This window comes from Drosophila ananassae, chromosome 2R, assembly GCF_017639315.1.
Source record: "Drosophila ananassae strain 14024-0371.13 chromosome 2R, ASM1763931v2, whole genome shotgun sequence".
Taxonomy (NCBI): domain Eukaryota; kingdom Metazoa; phylum Arthropoda; class Insecta; order Diptera; family Drosophilidae; genus Drosophila; species Drosophila ananassae.
In genome coordinates, this window is record NC_057928.1 from 20,120,786 (window position 1) to 20,141,095 (window position 20,310).

The following is a 20,310-nucleotide window of genomic DNA, read 5'->3' on the forward strand; positions in this document are numbered from 1 at the left end:
AGCCGCCTCGCCTCCTTCTCATTTTCCAGCTCATTTCGGCTGCAAGAGATTCCTTGTTCCTTGTTCAGTTTGTGGCTCAGTTGCGAAATCATCTCGAATCGCTGCCGCTGCCGCTGCCACTGCCGCTGCCACTGCTCCGCTCGATGCCAGATAACCCAATTCTAATTGGTATCCATAACTGTGGGGCCGCAACCCAAAATTTGATATACTCGAGAGCTCTTGTCTTGTTTTTACATTTCCACAAACACCGATACACGACCACACCGGCAACGGCAACGGCACCGGCACACAGCACACGGCACACACACTCGACTATACACACTTTTGCCCCATTTGCATATTCATTTTCGACATAATCATCATCCCCGCCAGTCTCGTGTGTGATCCGCACTGATGGAAAACTATCAAATTCATGGAGTAATTAACAAAACTGGTAGGGCACGATGGTAGAGCATAGCAGGGACAGGTGTGAGGGAAAGCGAAAAGGGTTTACCAGCATTTGGGCGCCTAAAAATAGAATTTAATTTGACTTTTGCCAGTTGGCAGCCATACACCTGGGGGAAACGGTCTGGGGATGAGGATGTGGATAAAGTTACCCACCGATGTGCTGACAGCATTAATTTCACTGCGGTTGTGTGATTTCGGTGGCGAGGATTCCACCGAGTTGCTTAAAACGAGCAATAAGCATGGGAAATTAATTCCGGAAAAACCTTATCATGGAATTCAAACTGAACTGGCAGAAAAGTTTCATTTTGGATTATATTTCATTCAAATATTGATGCAATCTTAGCACTTTAAAGTCTTCCAACTATCAGGTGCTGAAAGCGTAGCTTAAAAGTTGTGTTTTTTTCGTAAAAACTATATCCTTAAGTAGAAAAGCTTGTTCACTAATGGAATCAGACGATTAGAGCTGAAAATATAGAGCCAGAGCCCCCTTTGGAGGCAAAAGTGCAGACTTCCAGCCGAGTTGAGCTCATCTGACTCATTCCTTTCGTCTTCTACTATTTTTTTTTGCAGATCCCCCGTGTACTGGAAACGGCAAAACTAATTTATGGCATTAAAAATGCATATTTTTTAGCAGTGCGTCGCCAGTTTTTATCATTTGCCAGCTGCCGCAAGGAGAGAGGACGAAGGACGGGAGCCAAGAACGAGGCATACGGCATACCTGCAGTTGTGGTGGCAAAGGAAGAGAGTGCAGACACGTTGGATGAAAATTGGATTTGACTGCGGACAAATCTGAATCCGAAAGTTCTTTAGTCAACTCCAGTTGGAACGAAGGATAATTCTCAGATTTTGCCCGGGACTGGCAACGAAATGGCTTTCCTATGTGCACCGGTAAGTTATGCTTTATTAATTAGTTTCACATCCAAAAACGAATCAGCCCCGTCATACATCATGTCCCGATACTGCAGTAAAATTATAAGGAAATGGTTTGCACTTATATCGAACATTATTCTTTACGAAGCTGGAATGTGTACGCGGCGTATACGTGATATTTTCGCCATTTAACTTTTCCGCGCTCGTCACTCTTCGTTCGCCAAGTGATTTTAATAATGTGAAAAATGTCAGATCGTTATGCTTAAACTGCCGCATGAGGCGCTATGGTCTCCTGCATTGATGGATTGCAGGCGGCAAAATTAATCATACGCCGCATATGCTGCAACAGTTATGGCCTTTAAAGTATATACACGAATGTGGTGATAAACTGGAGCGGGCTGGCTTGGTTGACTTGGCTGGCTGGTCCCGGGGATGTTGACAAATAAACACATTCAATAATACGTGCAAACTCTCTGGCTAGAATAACGAAAACAGGACATAAGCCAAGGCGAAAGCTAAGGCTCCCGCTACGTTTGGACAGATGGAAGCCGAAAATGGAGAGTTTGCTTTGTATTATCAGCATCCCGCACTGTCAATATTCCCCGTAGCTGGCCACGACGAAGGGTTCGACGGGGCGGAGAAGGAAGCATGACAATGGCGGTATTGCCACAGCCAAGATCCAGGACAAGTCACCAGCCAGCTAGTCCATTGCGCTGAAAAAAATATTCAATATTTACTTCTGATTACAAGTAAATAAAAGGGGGTTCTAATAAATGGATTAAGTCTGATACAATAGAGATTAAAATTTCATAAGGACAGTAGTAGTATTATCTAAGATGTTTAGCGAAAGGTCTTCAATATGCTTTGCATTTTTGGCAGAAACAGTGTTATCTTCACTTAACACCTTTGCTTTTTCGTCTCTGAAATTGAATATTTAACGAGGTTGTCCCTACAATATTTTTCTTTCTATGTACTTTAGTGTTCGAACCTTTTGTCTGTCTATCCTTTTGGCCTGCTGTCGTCTGCCGGCTGTTGTGAGAGCTGATTGTCAAGTGCTCGGCCCAGACACATGCTTACACAGCTATCCACAGTCATCCTGTCCCGCAGCCGCTGTCCCGCAGCCGGCCCTCAATATTTGTTGAATTTCGAGTTAAGCAAACGTGCAAGTGTATTTAATTTGTAATATCATTGAGGGACAGAGAGAGAGAGTGGCGGGAATCCTTGCAACAGTGAGGTCATTCAGCTTATACCCAACTCTCGTGTGGGTATGTGTATGGCCATTAATGCAGCGTTTAAGGATTTTGCGGTCGGAGATGTATGCACTTGAGGGATGGATGGGTGGGTGCTGTGGTGGCAGGGAATGCGAAACAATGCCGCATTCAAGTGCATTTGAGCAGCAATAATTTTTGTGGTGAGCAAAAACAAAAGCCTATTAATGAACACACAATAACAAGAACGGCTCGAATATCTTGCATTCTATCTGTGGTGTCAGGTGTACGTGTAGTTTGGATGCATTTCTCTACATATTTGTGTATGGGTATGCCTGTGCCTGTTCCTGTGCGTGTTCATGTGTATGTGTTGGGCTTTTATTTCATTTAATCAATCATGCATTTAGTTGACAAAACGTTTAAGACAAAAGCCCCCCAAGTGGTCGAGTTAAAAGGCTTTTCATCATCGGCTCAATTTGCTTTGAATTCGAATATGAATTCATAAATCTGAATAGCAATGGGTGGCAAATGTATCTATTTAAGGGCGGCAGGAGAAAGGATAAGGAGCAAGAGAAAGGAGGATCAAACTACTAAGAAACCCTTCCAGGCTGTGCGTCTAGTTAATTGAATTTTAAATTACTCCCTTCTCGAAAAATGATTAGCGGCCGCTCATGCATAAATAAGTTTTCAATTCAGTTCGCTAATTTGATTTGCCGTCAAGAGAAGGCTGGAAAACCTACAAAGGGTATCAATTATCCTGGTGAGCCTACAGCCTTGCCGCAAGGATTGCATAATGCCCGATTACTCCCGAGGGGGCTGGCATCTCGGCCAGTTAGAGGCCACTTGTCATAACTGCCAGAACCGGGCCAGTCCGCCCTGCCGACTGCAGGCAACTTTTTGTCAAAGTTTTCTGCACAAAGAGAAAAATTTATTAAGAATCGGCAAGTTCAAAGGTATTCAAAATTGTTGAATAGCTTCGAGTTAAATTTGTGAAATTTATTTATGGCGATTTTGATTGGCCAAATTCCATTTGTGGTCTCTTTGAGGCAGCTGGCATCATGCTGGCTAATAAGTTTCTGGTTTCTTACTCTATCTGCTCCAATCTTGATTGGACATAAAGTTGGGACTATCAGGATATATGTACATATGTGTGTGTTGAAAATTTGTGGCATTTTTCTGGGTGTGTGAGTGTGTGTGAGCAGAGCCTTGCACTCATACACATGAATGACTGCTCAATGCTCGGACACATACACATTCATATGGTTGACTGCTTGCGTCATCAGCATCGTCAGTGGAGTATCAGCCTTGGCATGCAGTCAAAACGCAGCTCCCGCCCAGCCCAGCCCTCCACTTCCATTCTCCACAACTATTTTTCTATGTCAGGAGGAGAGAAAGGACACGGAGGACAGAGGACGAGCGAACTGAAGCGGATGCAACTGCCCCAGACTGCGACGGAGGCCATTCGATGTCATCAACTTTGCTCTGCCGAGAGTATCCGCAAAGGCAAGGCAAACAAAAAGCTTAACCTCAGCACAAATTTAAGCAAATATTTGCCAAGCCTTCTTGCCATGCCTTCTTGCATCGTGCCTCGTGCTCCACCTTCTGCTACCAATCCCCTTCTGACCATTTTTTTTCTCTCAAACGGCCTCTTCCAAGGCAAACTCCTCGTCGTGGCCCATTCCTATTGATGCAATTGAAGCCGGAAGCAGTTTATTTTTATTTTGCGGTGTCAGCAAAGAGTTTGACATTACGCAGGTACAAGGACTAACAAGCGATGCACAGAAAAAAACCATTACCATTTGACATCTAGGATTTATTTGGTTTCATTACCAAATTAATCAGGGCAAGCCATTCCTTTATCTTATCCTAAACAGTAGCTATAAAAACATAAATTCTATAAAGCGATTATCAGATAATTATTGATTTACAATAAAATATATATTATCTGCTAAAAGCTTTGGCCTTTGAAGAAGGGATAGTCCCAATATATCTTTCAGATAATTATTTTATTGTCAGTCAGCTTATCCTTTGGCGAAACTCATTTAATTCAATAAAATAAGAGAAAAAAAGTTAGAACAGGATATTAATCGTCCTGTTTTTTAGTGTAAACCTTTCCCCAGCTGGTGAATGGGGAATTCGCTTGATGCATACACGATTTTAATCGGTTAAATGCCAGGGGAGAATGCAGGCCATATCTTCCGAGCAGCGCCAACTAATGATGCGCAAAATGTTTACAAATCATTTTGTCAATAACGACGAAGGGATAAAGCCCAGGACCAGTACCAGGGCGAGGAGGAGGGCTGGGTGCTGGCAGGATCGTCTCTGTGAGGCCCATAATTTGCCCACATTTCTTGCATTCATCCGCTGGCTGGCTCTGGGGCTGGGGCGGCCATGAAAAGGTCATTAGTGTGTGCGTGTGCCTCTCTCTTTTTTTTTCCACTCGCATGTGTATTTGTGTGTGTGACACAAATGGCCATTCAATATGCCAAGAAAGGGAAGCCAGGAGGTAGGACAGGAGCTGCGGCAGTAGCAGGAGCAGGAGGAGGAGGAGGAGGACATGAGCTAAAGCCAAAGCCATAACAGCCACATGCTTTTTTCCACAACATTAACGCAAATTGCAAATAATAAAAATTCAAAATACCGAACCGTAGAAAAAGCAGCACGTGTTGCTGTTGTTGTGCGCCACTATATATATGGGGGTATAGTGTGTGTTCGGGTCGAGGCTCAAGTGGGTGGAGGACTGGGACTGGAACTGGGACTGGGATTGGGCCTAAGGCAAAACCACAACAACGAGAAGCCATGGGCACATTTATCGCAGCCAACGAGGCATTTTTTAAGTCCTGCAAAGGTTTACATATGGGCTGGGCAAAGCGAAAAGAAAAAAATCAAGGACTATAGAAAAGGGTAATACCGTGTGGGGCTTCCCATGGTAAATGCCCGGCTATTGAGCCTTGATTGATCCATTTTCTGGGAAGTCCTGCAGTGCCAGCAGGTTGATCTTTGTGAATGCGTGCACTTAGTGTTCACTTCCACGGAACATATATTGTGGGTAAGGACATGGCCATCAGGACATGGAATTTAATAAGCTATAAACCTGAAATGGAGTTCAAACCAAAAACATTATTTTATTGAGAGGTAGCAGGGAAATCTTTGCATTCCTGAGAAGCCTTCCGAATCAAAATGAAAATCTATTTTATGCAAAGGCACGCGGTCTGGCCAAAACCTTTGAATGGTTGCTCCGGAGTGCGGACCTCCTTACTCGTATGTGACTATATGGGATTCCGGGACCTTATTCTTTGCCTTCTCCATTTCTCCGCCACTCCGACGATTCCTTTGCCGATTCTCTTCTCCGTTTCTCTGGTCCGTGACTGCCGAGGCGTTGGCGTAAATGCTTTGCGTATGCATCCATGCATGCGACGCCATCTCGTGCAGCTGCCTTTGGATATACCGCCCCCATCGGTGGAGAGCTGGAGAGCTCCCCTGCTGCTCCTGCTCCCACTCCCCCCCGCTGGCCAAGACTTTCAACCGGACCCGGATCCGGAGCTGGCATACAATTTATGTGCGAAATATGGCGCCGCACACCTTTTACTTTACGTTACCTGGCTTTTCTCTGTCGCTTCCTTTGCCTTCGCCTTGTGCCATTCGCATTTCCTTACCCTTTTGCTTTTCCGTTGTTTGTGGCCAACCTGCCACGTGCGGGACAAAATTAAAAGCCTTTGCATGCTCCACTTCCAGTCCTGGACCCAAACTATTATTAAATGCAGCCAAGTCAGGTGCAGGCGTTGGGAAACGCGAATTAATCGTAAACCAAAAAGTGCACATTCAATCTGATTTTAAGATTTGTGTTTATAGAACTTTAAACTTTATTGCAGATAACATAAATTTAACAGACATTTTGTATATTTTATGGATTATAGCTGGCCAGAATAATGACATGGCGACCATTGGTGACATATCGATGATCTCACCGCCAACGTCTTCCATCTCGAACGAGCAAGATCCGTTTGGACAGCTGCCACCGCTACCACCGCCACTGCGTTCCACCCAAGTGCTTCAGCCGCTGAGCGTGTTTCCAGGTGCCCCCTTCATTCAATTGCATATTCCGAAAGTTCCTCTTTCTCCTTTATTTTTCTCCTTTTAATTTTTGGGACTGCACGTCCCAGTCCTTTAAATTACTTGCCGCATATATTGTATATATGCCAATTTATATTTCTTGTTCTCTCTCGTTGTTTGCCTGCAGTTGCTTCCAGCTTTTGTTTGGGCATTCTCTTACTTTTTTCCTATGATTTTTTGCATATTTTTTGTATTGTATTGAGTTTGGCAAAGTTTTTGTATAGCTTTTTGGCCCATTAAAAAGTTTGTTTGCCGTTACTGTGTTGCACCTTTTGTAAAAATTGTGATTTCGTTTTCTTTTCGGTTGTGCCATTTCCAATTGATTGCAACTTTAATTGGTGTGTGGATTGGGTTCTTTCGATTGGTCCAATTGTTTATTTGTTGTTTTAGCCACATACTCGAAAAAAAGCATAGCCTGCATCACCGCCACACGTTCATAGTCTCATAACTCGCCCGTACACTCAATAAACACACACGTACACCTTACACACCACACCTGACACCAACCTGTACATCCATAGGTCCGCCACACTCGAACATTCCCACAAAGAACATTTTGTCCCAAAACTTTTGTTTAGCATTTCAGCAGCAATACCACCAGCCAGTCAGCCAGCCAGTCAGTCAATCAATCAATCAATCAGTCAAATCTCAAAAACCAATCAGTCAAACAGTCGTCCATTAATTTATTGATGCTCTCTCTTTCTATCCCTCGCACATATACAACTTTCTCCGTCTCTTTCCGACTTTCTCTTTCTATCTCTATCTATTTGTCTAGTTCCATTTGCTTGCCATTTGAATTGCCAATTTTTTGACTATATTTAAAAAAAAAAAAGAAAAATTTTTTATTTGTTCTCTACCCCACTCCAAAAAACAAAAAAACAAAGAAAATTCCAAATCATTTCAGAGTTTCGAATTTTTCAAGTAGCTCTTTGCTCTGTTTTTGAACGCTGCCACTGCTATGCTGTGTGTATTTTTTGAAAAATTGTTTATTAGAGCAACAATGCCAGATTGCAGATGCTTTGTTGAGAGTTTTTTGAAACGCAAGAATTACCTGTGTGTGTCTGTCAGTCTTTAGATACCTTTTTTGTGATGTCCATGAAAATGAAAATTGCATCGAAATCAAAGTGCTAACAAACTGCAACATTTTGTGCTCTCTATTCTTCTTCCATTTCGTCCAACCGTCCAACCAACCAACTAACCAACCAACCAACAACAATTATAATAACAACCAAAAACAACATCAACTACGTACTACAACAATATAAATGAAAAATGACAAAATCTCGACAATTTAAATATTTGCGTTTATTCTAATGTTTACTTGCGTATTTCTAACATTTTTCTTATTTTAAAAAAATATTTGTGTATCATACATAAAATGTGTAGAGTGAGTATACAAAATGGAATAATAACAGCTTGTGATATTATCCTTTAGTTTGAGTTTAATTTCGGTTTTAGTTTGTGCATTTCTCTAAGTTTTATTTTTGTGTTTATTTATATCTTTTTGTTTTTTTATTCATACTACTCGAAAAGTGCTAAAATGTGTGTTATGTGTGTTTTGAATTCTCCTCATGCCCTGGCAGTGTCCAATTTGAGCGAAGATTCCTACGATTATGTTTTTGGTGGTCGACGTAAGACTCCGCCCACAACAACGTCAACACAACTCAAGCTGACCTCACCGCCTGTGCGATTGCGACCCGAAGGTGGGTATACTTTTTGAGGGAAATGTAAAATTTTAGAGATTACTATACTTAAGTTTTAGAATAAGACTTAAGAGATCACAGCTTCTTTTGTTTAAAATGTATAGCATACTTTTTAGGGCGTAGGAACCTATTCTTAATATCCTAACTAATTCGTAATATAATATTTAGACGCCTATCGTGGAGCTAACATAAACAACGGCCGCTTCTACCGCCACTCCTTCAGCTACGCCCCCAAAAGGCAACGCCACTCGAGTCGAGATGATCGAGACCGCGAATCTAGGCTGAGATGTCATGGCGAGGACGAGGCCACACTGCGCCAATTGCTGCTCGAGTACGTAGATAGTAGTCTAATACTGATACCCACAACCTGCCCTCCGATGATCCGCTGCCAAATGACCTCGTTGTAATGGTTGGCCGGTGGCTCCACCATTTTCGGTGAGAGCCACCGAAAGCTCATTACGGGCCATTAATTTGCAGAAGCGACCAAAGGATTGCAGGCCATAAATATCCGTTTTTAGTTAGATAAATAAACTGGAATTATTTGTGTGCGCCATGTTTATTTAATTTATTAAACAAATAAAGAACGATATTTTGGGTTTCGGCGTAAATAAATTTTAATTTCAATTTTAATTTGTATATTTTTGTGTGCTATTACTGCAAACGCAGGAAAAAAAAACCAAAAAACAAACAACGAAAAAATAAACCCATAAGCATTTCCGTTTTATTTGGTTTTCAGTTCAGTTTTCAGTTGAAGTTTGTTTTTGTGGCTTGTGATTTGTGATATTAACGAGCAAATATGCAATGTATATGCCAACCGATTGTTTAATGTTCTCCTCCCACACAGATTTGCGCAAGTTATGTTCAGTTAAGTGTCCTGCGTGTGTCCTTAGACTGTCAATTATTCATTGAGGGCATTTGTGTTGTGTTGTTTTTGTTGCGCAACCCGTTCCCGATATAGATATCCAAGTATAGACCCCAAAAAACTATACCGCGCGGCCACATACGACATTCACCAAACCCCAATTGAAAAGAAAGCGAAGAAAGTGAAGCAACTATAGACATACATACATTATTGTAATAAAAGAAAAGACTCTATAAAGAAATCAATTTATCGACGACGAGTGTGAGGCGAAGGCCAAAGAAAAGCCAACAAAATGATGGGCACAATGCCACCCAGGTACATGCAAACATATTCATTCATTCCGCCCTAGCCATAGAGTTAATCTAATAGTAAATTAATTAACATTAACATTAACAATTATCAATTAATTAAAGATGAGATCGCAGTACGAACGCATCACTCATACGCCATGTATACCGAGCACACATTTTCCTTTCTTTTACGTTCTTTTTTTCTGCCCATCACTCTCATTGAATTGGTTCAGTGTCTGTCTCATTGCTCATATTAATAATTGTGTAAACGTGATTGTAACTGAAATGGCTTCTCGTACTCATTCCCATTGATAGAACTTTAATTAAAAATTGTTAATTAGCAGCATTTGTTTACCGTTTGCTGCCGTTTTGCTTTCACAACACCACCATGCCACTTTTATGTTGCAGTGTCACGCGCTGTACCATACAAAATTGCAACTCAATCGAGATGTATTTACTTTGCTTAAATGTCACTGAGTGATTGAACACGCATGTGTCCACAATTTCATTTCCACACAATGTCTGTCAATCACTCAAGTGTGCCTTCCATACAACATACAGTATACAGCATAAATGCATACAATATAGACACTTATTTATAAATATGTAACTATATATTCTATACTTCTGTACGTACGTATATAGCAGTATTTGTCTGCAATCTCCGGAAATGCATTTCGCTGGCAGTACGAGCTGTTTGAGGAGCTAATAAAATGCATTACCGGAGCTCCTTGCTGCCTCACTTGTTGTACAAATGTCTATACGTGTTCTTTTATCATCCAATTCCCCACAATAACTCTATGTACTCCATGAACTCCATGAACTCTACCATGTATCACCATGATAAACAACAATAACAACAACAACAACAACTCAACTCAACTAAATCACCGTTACAACAACAATAGCCACACGCAAAGTGGCCTGGTATTCACGCCACTCAATGAGTATGCAATTACAACCAACTAACTTCAATTACGAATCTAAATATTTTTGCTACTCCTCCCTCCTTCCCCTCTCTCTTTCATATACTCTCTCTGTATATATAGTATATATTGTAATGCAATAATCCAGAAATTTATCCCCTCTACTCCCCCTCTTATTGCACTTTTGCACACTCTTTTGGCACTCGTAGCCCATCAAATTGATTTGTTAATTATTAGAATATTTTGGCCAAAAACCCAGTCAACTATAACCCTCTCATCTTCTCTTTCTCTCCAAATATCTCTGTTACTGTCTCTGTCTATTGGCGCCCTACCCATCGCACTGCATGAATTACAATTAGAATTCAATTAAGTTCAAATAAATTAATTTAGTTTCGAAAACGTGCCCATCATCAGCTCGAGTGAAATGGAGAGAGAAAGTGTGTTTTGGGGTTGTGATTGTGGTTTCAGTATTGCAACTCGAGAGACCCTCGAAAGCAACCACAGTTGAACACTTTCCTAAAATATATATTAGGTAATCAGCTGAGCAAATAATCTTTAAATATTTTATTGATACCGGATTACTTAATCAGATTAAGCTCTCAGGAGATTTCATCGAATTAAATAGCTTGTGAAAAAGTGGAGATTAACTTGTGGTTGCGATACTCCAATGTGGCTATGTGTGTGAGTGTGGGTGGCTGTATAGTGTTTTTTATGACATGCCAAAAAGTGTTTGAGTGCCATTAAGTCGCTGTTCGCACCACACACACACACACACACATACGGACACAGGGACTCACACCACCACACACTTATTCGCAGCCATGTAAAGCCATTGACAAACATCCTTTGGCCGGGCAGTCAATCAGCATGCGGTTGGCCACTTCAGCGCCCTTTCTCTCTCTCTGTCGCTTTCGGTGTCCTTCATCCTTTTGCATGTCATCAAGTTCATAATTAGCTTAACCCCCAGACACGTCCACACCCCCAGACCCCACCATCCACCGTCCACCACCCATCGTGCTTAATCCCTTGCCCAATACATCACTCAGTCAGCCAGTCAGCCAGTCAGTCACACAATATTTTCAGGATTTTTCAACTCGTTAAATGTCCTCTCCTCCATTTGTGTCGTTTGTGTATTATTTTGTGTTGTCCTGTCTCTTTGGTTCCATACATTTCGTTTACTGCAATGAATTGCTGTACACTTTTTTATGGTTTAATGTTTTAATGTTTGCATACAACAAATCCCAGACTAATTGGCGTAACGGTCCCTTCACCAAAATTAACAAAAATAAAACTATGAAACTATGAGAATACTGTGACAACCAGAAAATTTTCGTACAACCACATAAAGTATAAGTATCAAGTTTGTTGCTCTTTGTTGGTTTTTGTTTCGTATTCGAACTTTCACCCCACATCGTGAAATATGCCGAGTAGAGAGTACGTACATTTGTTTTCCGTTCATCCGCTCATTTGGCTTTGCATATCTCACTTTTTAAGGCGAAATAAAAAACAATTTCATAATATAAACAAAATGTTAATCATGCAAATCATAATATATTGTCATGCGAAACGAATTCAACGAGACCACAAATAAATTTAAATTGATTTACAAATGCCATCGCACCGAGAGCTGCAGCAAAAGAATATATATATTTATTTTTAATAAAGAATATAAAAAAAAACAACCAGAAAAACAACAATTTGCAACGTTTGGTGAATGTCCTATATGCCAATTGGTTTGAATATCCCCCCCATCCCCAACAAATCTCCGAGCCCCCAAACAATCCGATTCGATCTGATTGATGTACTTGTACTTTATATGCAGCCCCAGCCATATATAGTCCATGTAGCTGTATGAGAACAAACGATTTTGATTTTAATTTATTCGCTGAATTTATTGTGTGCACTGAGATCTGAACCCTACAGAGCTGTGATTGTGAACCAAAAACGAAACCTTGTAAACCCCCAAACCCTGCTCAAGTCCCACCATCCATAACCGATGTACATATGAAGGTGAAACGAGTCTGAATATTTGACGGATGCTGTTGTACTCCATCTACGGATTTGGGAGGGTTAATGTGATTGAAATCCTGACCGGGATAATCCGCTGAGGGCATAACAGCTTTGTCTTGTCACAAATTTGATATTCCCTTCTCGCGCGGCAGCGGCAGCGGAGGCCAAAATGAAATATCCTTTTTGGCAGAACGGAAAACGGAAGGAATGTGAAATGGGCGGATAGGAGTAGGGGGAGTACTGCACGTACTGAAGCTTTTAATGAATGCACAAGGCAGGAAGAAATTGGCAGAAAATTTATTAAATGCTCACGTATACAAATCCTTTACACAAAACCGAAAATTCCTGCATCTGACATACGACGGCACTAACACATGGGACAGCAATTGTTTACCCAGAGAACAATAACTTTCACAGGAAACGTACGCTCGAATCTGTTGTCCTGGTTCTGGTTTCGGTTTCTGTTCTGGCTCTCGATTTTGTTTTGGATTCTGTTACGGATTCGGTTTATGTTTCGGTTTCGTTCGCTGATGTATGCATAAAATAATCCTTTTATGCTCGGCATAACAATGTCCGTGAAATGCAAAACAATAACAGAACTAACGATAGCTCCCAGCTCACAGGGAGGTCCTGTCCCGTTCCTCCCCTCTTGCATAGGCTTTGCATTAACATAATGCGCAGGCAACTCAAGCACGGCCTCGCCTACACTCCGCTCTGGCCCACGTGTCGTATGCGCATTGTGTGCATCGCCGAGAGGCTACATGGCCATATCGCAATTCCCTATCCGCCCGGCGCTGGCAACTGTTGTCCGCAACTTTTGTTGCAGTTGATTTCAATGCCACTCCCCTTTCCCCACTATCTGCTCCTTTCCCAAAGCCAAACAATGAGCAGAGCGATTTACGATTTCAGAGGTAGAAAAGCCATCGACTTATCTAGACTAAAGTTTAAGCAGAGAGTGTGGAATTTCAAATATTTAAAATTCAATTAGGCTTTAACTGTAACTTATTTTATGCCAGCCATGGCACTGTCGCTGATAAAAATGTAAATCTGAGCCATTTCCAGAATGGAAACAGGATTATGACCACAACTATGACAGGGTCTGTCTATCCATCTATCACTCGGACTAGGACTAGGACTGGGACTCGGAAGAGTTGACTTGCCAAAAAAAAAGGGGCGACTGTCCAAAATAAATGGGATGACTGTGGCTATCGTCGACAGAGGTTTTGAAAAGATACAGAGTAGAGAGTACTGAGTACAGCTCTAGCTTAAGTATATATAATGCCGTCAACTTTTCATTCTCGTGCATTGTACATTACTCTTGCCTTAACCTTAACGAAATATGCCAACAATTTACTTTAAGTTACTTTTTATGTACTTAGTGGCCTGGCTTTGTTATTATTGCTGTTCTTTCGTTCGCCTCCTTGTTGTTTCTGCCCCAACACAGAAATCCTTTCGCCAGACCTTTGGACTTCTGCCCAAGGAGTGCTGAGTTACTATACTCTTTCTAAAGAACCCCCAGCCTGTCCTGGGTCTGGCGTGCGTTTTCAGTTCAGTTTCCCAGTCTTTGGTATTTTCTGTTCAGCTTTCTGCTTCTGTTTCAGTTTCAGTTGCTGTTTCGGGCTGTGGCCCATAAAATTTATGTTGCTTCATTCCTCAATAATTGCATAGCTCAGTAAATTTTAATGCAAGCGGTCATAAATAATTTCGTTTTGTGTTTCGTTTACGTTTTGCGTTAACGTTTTGCTTTTTGCGTTTTGCCTTTACGCCAGTTGCAAAATAAATTACGTATACGCTAAGTAACCTACTCTCTTTATCTGTGTGTGTGTGTGTGTGAGTGTGGATGTGCTTGTGGATGTGGATGTGTATGTGCGTGTGTAGTAGCGAGTGTAGTAGCTACCAGTACTGAAAAGTACAAGGAATGAAATCAGCCACAATGGCATTCCTGCCAACGTACGACTAAAGTGCATTTCTGCTTGATATTTTCTTTGACTCCAAACCGCAATCTGTAATCTGCCGCCAATCTACAACCGACTATGAACCCGAAACACGACCCCGACTAAATGAAATAACAAATGAAACCAAAAAAAAACATACAAATGAAAACCCTGGCGTGACCTCAACTCACGTCATGCATTTGAATTTTTTGGCGAATTCGGAAATGAAATCCTGGGGAACCCCAACCACCCAATCATAGTTTGCAAAAGCAAGTTAGCGTGATGAGCATGAATCTGTCAGCGAAACTCGATGAACTCCAGCGAGGCGATCGACACCTGGAGACGACGGTCGCCTTGTGCGAGATCCGGACTCAGCTCCAGGAGCTGACCAAATCGGTGGAGAGCTGCCAGAGCGAGGTGTCCGAGGTGAGTAATGGATAGTACTTGAAGGCTCTTCCGGTTGAAATAAAGAATGTAAATCACTCAAATCCATATCATATAATAATACAGGTAAAGCGTGACATGGTGGCCATCAAACATGAACTGGACACCGTGCAGCAGGTCAAGGAGGAGATCGAGGAGCTGCGCGAATATGTTGATCGACTGGAGGAGCATACGCACAGACGGAAGCTAAGACTTTTAGAACAAGTTTGTAGCTTAAATTATTTGCCATGTTGTGTAATTAAATACTTGAATTTCATTTCTCTATTCATGTACAAACCGAAACACCAAGAACCAACAACCAACTACTATCCAGAGCCAGACAACCACACAAACAAACCAAAGACAACCACCCCACCCGAACCAACCAACCAACCTGAAACATCCATCCCACCAGACACTCTGAACCACTGACAGCAAAAACTGTTACCATGATGATGGACAGATGCAAATGTTCTTCAAATTGGTTTCACTTTTTGCCAAAAATGATTCCCTCAATTTTTAAATTCGCATTTAATTTATGAAATATAATCTCTTGAATTGTGAAAGTTTTGGGAACATTTTTTCCGCCAACACTCTACACGTACAGACGGCTTCTTCATCAACGTATTTTAAAGGAACTTGTTATTAATTATTTATATTATTTGTTGTAGCAAAAATTGAGAAATAAATTTGAATGGTTTGAGAATATTATTAGTTTGTTTTATTTGATTTAATTATAATTTCCCTCATCAACACACTCTCATTCATTCGACTGTCGTTTGCTTTAGTTTGGCTTGAGTTCTAATTAGATAATTGGCCTCCTCCAAAGTGTTAGGTTTGGTTTCCTTGCCGCACACTCGTTTGCAAAGCGTTTGATGGACCCGCCCGCACAGCCCCCCACCGTATCCCCAACCGTCCCGCCTTCCGCTCCCCCACTAAATAAGTTCAACACTAATGGAATTCATTCAACACCTTCCAGGGTCTCACCTTCTTCCTCACCTACTCGATATTCTCGGCGGTGCTGGGCATGCTACAGTTCGGTTACAACACCGGAGTGATCAATGCACCGGAGAAAAATATCGAGAACTTTATGAAGGATGTGTACAAGGACCGCTACGGCGAGGACATTAGCGAGGAGTTCATCCAGCAGCTCTACTCGGTGGCAGTCTCCATATTCGCCATCGGTGGTATGCTGGGCGGTTTCAGCGGCGGCTGGATGGCCAACCGCTTTGGCAGGTTAGTTATCTATTAACTTACATTTATTTAATTAGGGTTTCTTAGCTACTACTACTAACTAGTAGTACTCATACCTATATATTTATATTTCATTTATAATTACAGAAAAGGCGGCTTACTGTTAAATAATGTGCTCGGAATTTCCGGCGCTTGTTTAATGGGATTTACCAAAGTTAGTCATTCCTATGAAATGTTATTCCTTGGCCGATTTATCATTGGTGTTAATTGCGGTACGTACTGTAATAAATAATCCAATAAACTGGCTCTTAAAAGTTCTAAAATTTAAAAGGCCTCAACACGTCGCTAGTGCCCATGTACATCTCGGAGATAGCGCCACTGAATCTGCGCGGTGGCTTAGGTACTGTTAATCAATTGGCTGTGACTGTAGGTTTACTATTATCCCAAGTGCTGGGCATCGAGCAGATCCTGGGCACCAACGAGGGCTGGCCCATCCTCCTCGGCCTGGCCATCTGTCCGGCCATCCTGCAACTCATTTTGCTGCCCGTCTGCCCCGAGTCCCCCAGATATCTGCTCATCACCAAGCAGTGGGAGGAGGAGGCGCGCAAGGGTGAGTCACAATAATTATTATGCACTATTTAAAACTAAAACAAAGTGTCACAAACAACAAACTAAATTGCAAATAGATAAATTGTCAAAGAGGCTCTCCAAATCCTTAATGGATTAAAATGATTTATCTTTTGCAATTATGCCAGGTTAATTATATTCTAATCAGTTTAACAAAAAAGCCCCATTAATGATAAATATATGTTAATATATTTAAGCCACAAGGTTAAGAGAGGTTTTTGTGGATTATTAAAATTTAATAAATCATAAATATGAACGAAAATATGTTTTGAAAATGATATTTTTTAGCCCTGCGGCGATTGCGGGCCTCTGGCTCTGTCGAGGAGGACATCGAGGAGATGAGGGCCGAGGAGCGTGCCCAGCAGGCCGAGAGCCACATATCGACCATGGAGCTAATCTGCTCACCCACCCTGCGTCCGCCCCTCATCATTGGCATTGTGATGCAGCTGAGCCAGCAGTTCAGTGGCATCAACGCCGTCTTCTACTACTCCACGTCGCTCTTCATGAGCTCCGGGCTGACGGAGGAGAGCGCCAAGTTCGCCACGATAGGCATCGGCGCCATAATGGTAAGACAAAAACAGATCGATGGAGAATCTAGATACGAATCGTTTAAGGTCAGGAATTGAATGAAAATTGGCCAAGACATGACCATTGCTGTATACCTTAAAGAGGCTCTATACATTTTCATCGATATTCGAAGATTGATACCAGAAACCAGACGAGAAAATTTAAAAAAAAATCTTAAAAAAATTAAGTTCTCAGATTTTGATGCAGATATATGAAGAATCGATATAGAAATCGTTTAAGGTATTCCGCTCAAGAATCGGATGAAATTTGGCCAAGATATGCACTTCACTGTAGGCCTGCTCTTTGCTGCTCCCAGAAATTTCGACAATAAATACTTTACACGATTTGGAAGATATTTAAGTTTATGGTGCTATTTGTAATCCTATCTTTCTTTCCCAGGTTGTCATGACCCTCGTCTCCATTCCGCTGATGGATCGCACAGGACGCAGGACCCTGCACCTCTATGGACTCGGTGGAATGTTCATCTTCTCCATCTTTATCACCATTTCGTTCCTGATCAAGGCAAGTATAGGGGTTTCCAGGATGCTAGGCTCCTGCTCCTGTAAATTTGAGCCCTGCCTGCGAATGCGAATGTCAATGTAAAAGCTCCTGCCTGTGTGTTACTTTTTTACGAATTTCGTTGGAGTTTTTTAACCTTTTACCCCATTGCTCCATTGAAATTTACTGAGTGGGCCCACTTAGCGGGCCCAACGAATTTGCATATGATTTTAAAAGTCCTAGAGTTGCTAGAGAACTCAAACCCCTAATTCCCAAAAACCCTATCTGCACTTCGTCCAAAAAGCGGAGTGCGTGTGTGTTTATAAATATTTGAATATTGATATAAATTTTTTATGCATGACGTTGTGTTTAACCCCGCCCCCCAAAAAACCCCAAAGAACCCAAACCAACAAAAACCAAAAATAAAAACAAAAAACAGAAAAAGTGAAAACACTCACACATTTACAAAACACACAAATACAAATACAAGCATGGTATGACAGTCGTCCCGCGCGTATTTCTATAAATTATTGATGTGAGATATATTTGAATTTATAACAAGTGGAATTTACGACGCTCCCTCAGCCATTAAATGTATGTGCATTTTTTTGTGAATTTGGTTTGGTTGATGCATTGCATTTAAGTCATAGATGTGTTTAATTTATAGGCCAACACTTGGTCGCTTTAGATATTAATTATCTCTCCCCAGTCTGCGATTTTAAAATATGTTTTCGCAGATTATTTTCCCTGCATGATTAGCTTTGGAATGCTTTAGTACTAGTCTGACATATTTTGTCTACTTTTTATCAAATTATATATATATTTTTTTACATTTTAAACACTTTTGCACGTTGCTTGCCTTTAGATGAATTCTTGTCTGTTGTTTTTTTTTAGTTGCTTAGGCTAAGTTGTTGCACTTTGGGGCTGCCTTTTAATTTTGTATTAATTCCAAGAACTTTCCTTCTCATTGTCAAATGAAATACGATGAAAGGCAACTTCCTGGATGTGAGTGTCAAGGTCAGCCCACCTGTGCAACTGTCCCACCCCTGAACTCTGCTATTCTCGACTTGGCAGGCTTTTGCCCCACAAGACACTCACTCGAAATCAGTTGACGAATTCGTTCAGTTTATGATTTATTGCTTTATTTTCGCTTGATCAGGCCACGACTAGAAGCAATTCTTCACACAGTTTCAAAGGCAAGCAAATGTTTTGGAAAAATCAAAAACCAATCAAAACCCATTACACAATTCTGCAAAAAGTTTCTCGGGCACCAGTTCCACCAGATCCACAGAATGTAAAAAAAATCCAAAATCAGAGGAGAAAAATAGAGTCGAGCACCGCGCTGAAATTTCACACACATGAAGCTTATATACTTTATACAGAAAATACACACCATCAATGTGACTTTCTTGTTTTTTAATTTAAAGTTTTTGTTTTCGGTACTTGTGTAAGATATAGATACTTTACCAACTACAACTAAGCATTCCTAAGCCTCTAAAGCCAGAAAAACTCGAGCGGCAGTCCAATAGGCAAAGGTCAAATCTTTGAGAACCAAGATTCCGCGACCAGCCAGCTCCAATCTAATTTATCTAATACTCGTACTTTCGAAATACTTTATACAACTCATGCATAAAAGAGGTCAGGCCCAACAGAAGGTTAATTTGTTTGATTTATGATTTAATTATAAAGAGATGGTGGTGTCTCGAAAGAGTTCGTTAATCGCGAGTAGAGAGAAAAAGCCTTCAAACGATCGAGAATGCGAATACTATGCATTTTGTATAGGAGTTTTTTGGTTATGTGCAGGAAATGATCGACTGGATGTCCTATCTATCGGTGGTGGCCACCCTCGGCTTTGTGGTATTCTTCGCTGTGGGACCCGGATCGATACCCTGGATGATCACCGCCGAGCTCTTCTCCCAGGGACCCCGGCCCAGCGCCATGGCCATTGCCGTTTTGGTCAACTGGATGGCCAACTTTGTGGTCGGCATTGGTTTCCCCAGCATGAAGGTGGGTGGAGCTACGCTAAACTAACTACTAAAATGATCAACTAATAATGTTTTTACTTTTCAGACTGCCCTGGAAAACTATACCTTCTTGCCGTTTAGCGTTTTCCTGGCCATCTTCTGGATATTCACCTACAAGAAAGTGCCCGAGACCAAGAACAAAACCTTCGAGGAGATCCTGGCCCTCTTCCGGCACAACAACGGCAGGTATGTGATTTTTTAGTTTAATCATTACCCAGCTAATATTCTGCACACAAATCATGGCAATTTGTCGACTAGTTAACCAACTCATAACCAAAAACATTCTCTAACCAACACAAGAACATCGAGTTTGTATACTCTGTCCCCTCTCAACATTACTTGGAAGTTTATTATGCGGTTTGCATACCCCACTTGATCCCTTGAACCCAGAGCCCTAGTGTCCAGTTCAATGATCAAATCTATTCATTTGTTTTAGTTTGAAAATTTTGTATATATTTTGAAGTTTTCGCACAAATGAGTTTTGAAAATAACCCTTTGACTTGAAATACGTTCCATGTGTGCCCCGAAGGACTTTTCGAGATAGTAGACTGTACGGGTAAGTTGCATGAAGTCATCGAAGGTGATCCAACCCAGGCCAGGCCCAATGGGTCGGC

The 20,310-nt window shown here is 41.5% G+C and overlaps 1 protein-coding gene across 1 annotated transcript in view; it reads left to right on the forward strand.

Annotated features, from left to right (window-relative positions):
* Positions 1-20,310, forward strand: part of LOC6507057 (glucose transporter type 1) — a 36,484-nt gene that overhangs the window by 7,166 nt on the left and 9,008 nt on the right. Inside the window, 13 exon segments of the mRNA XM_044714618.1 lie at positions 1,018-1,335; positions 6,443-6,601; positions 8,222-8,341; positions 8,510-8,672; positions 14,624-14,789; positions 14,874-15,011; positions 15,766-16,022; positions 16,128-16,252; positions 16,312-16,590; positions 16,896-17,173; positions 17,574-17,696; positions 19,476-19,679; positions 19,743-19,882. Coding sequence (XP_044570553.1) covers positions 1,326-1,335; positions 6,443-6,601; positions 8,222-8,341; positions 8,510-8,672; positions 14,624-14,789; positions 14,874-15,011; positions 15,766-16,022; positions 16,128-16,252; positions 16,312-16,590; positions 16,896-17,173; positions 17,574-17,696; positions 19,476-19,679; positions 19,743-19,882 — 2,162 coding nt within the window. The 5' untranslated portion in view covers positions 1,018-1,325.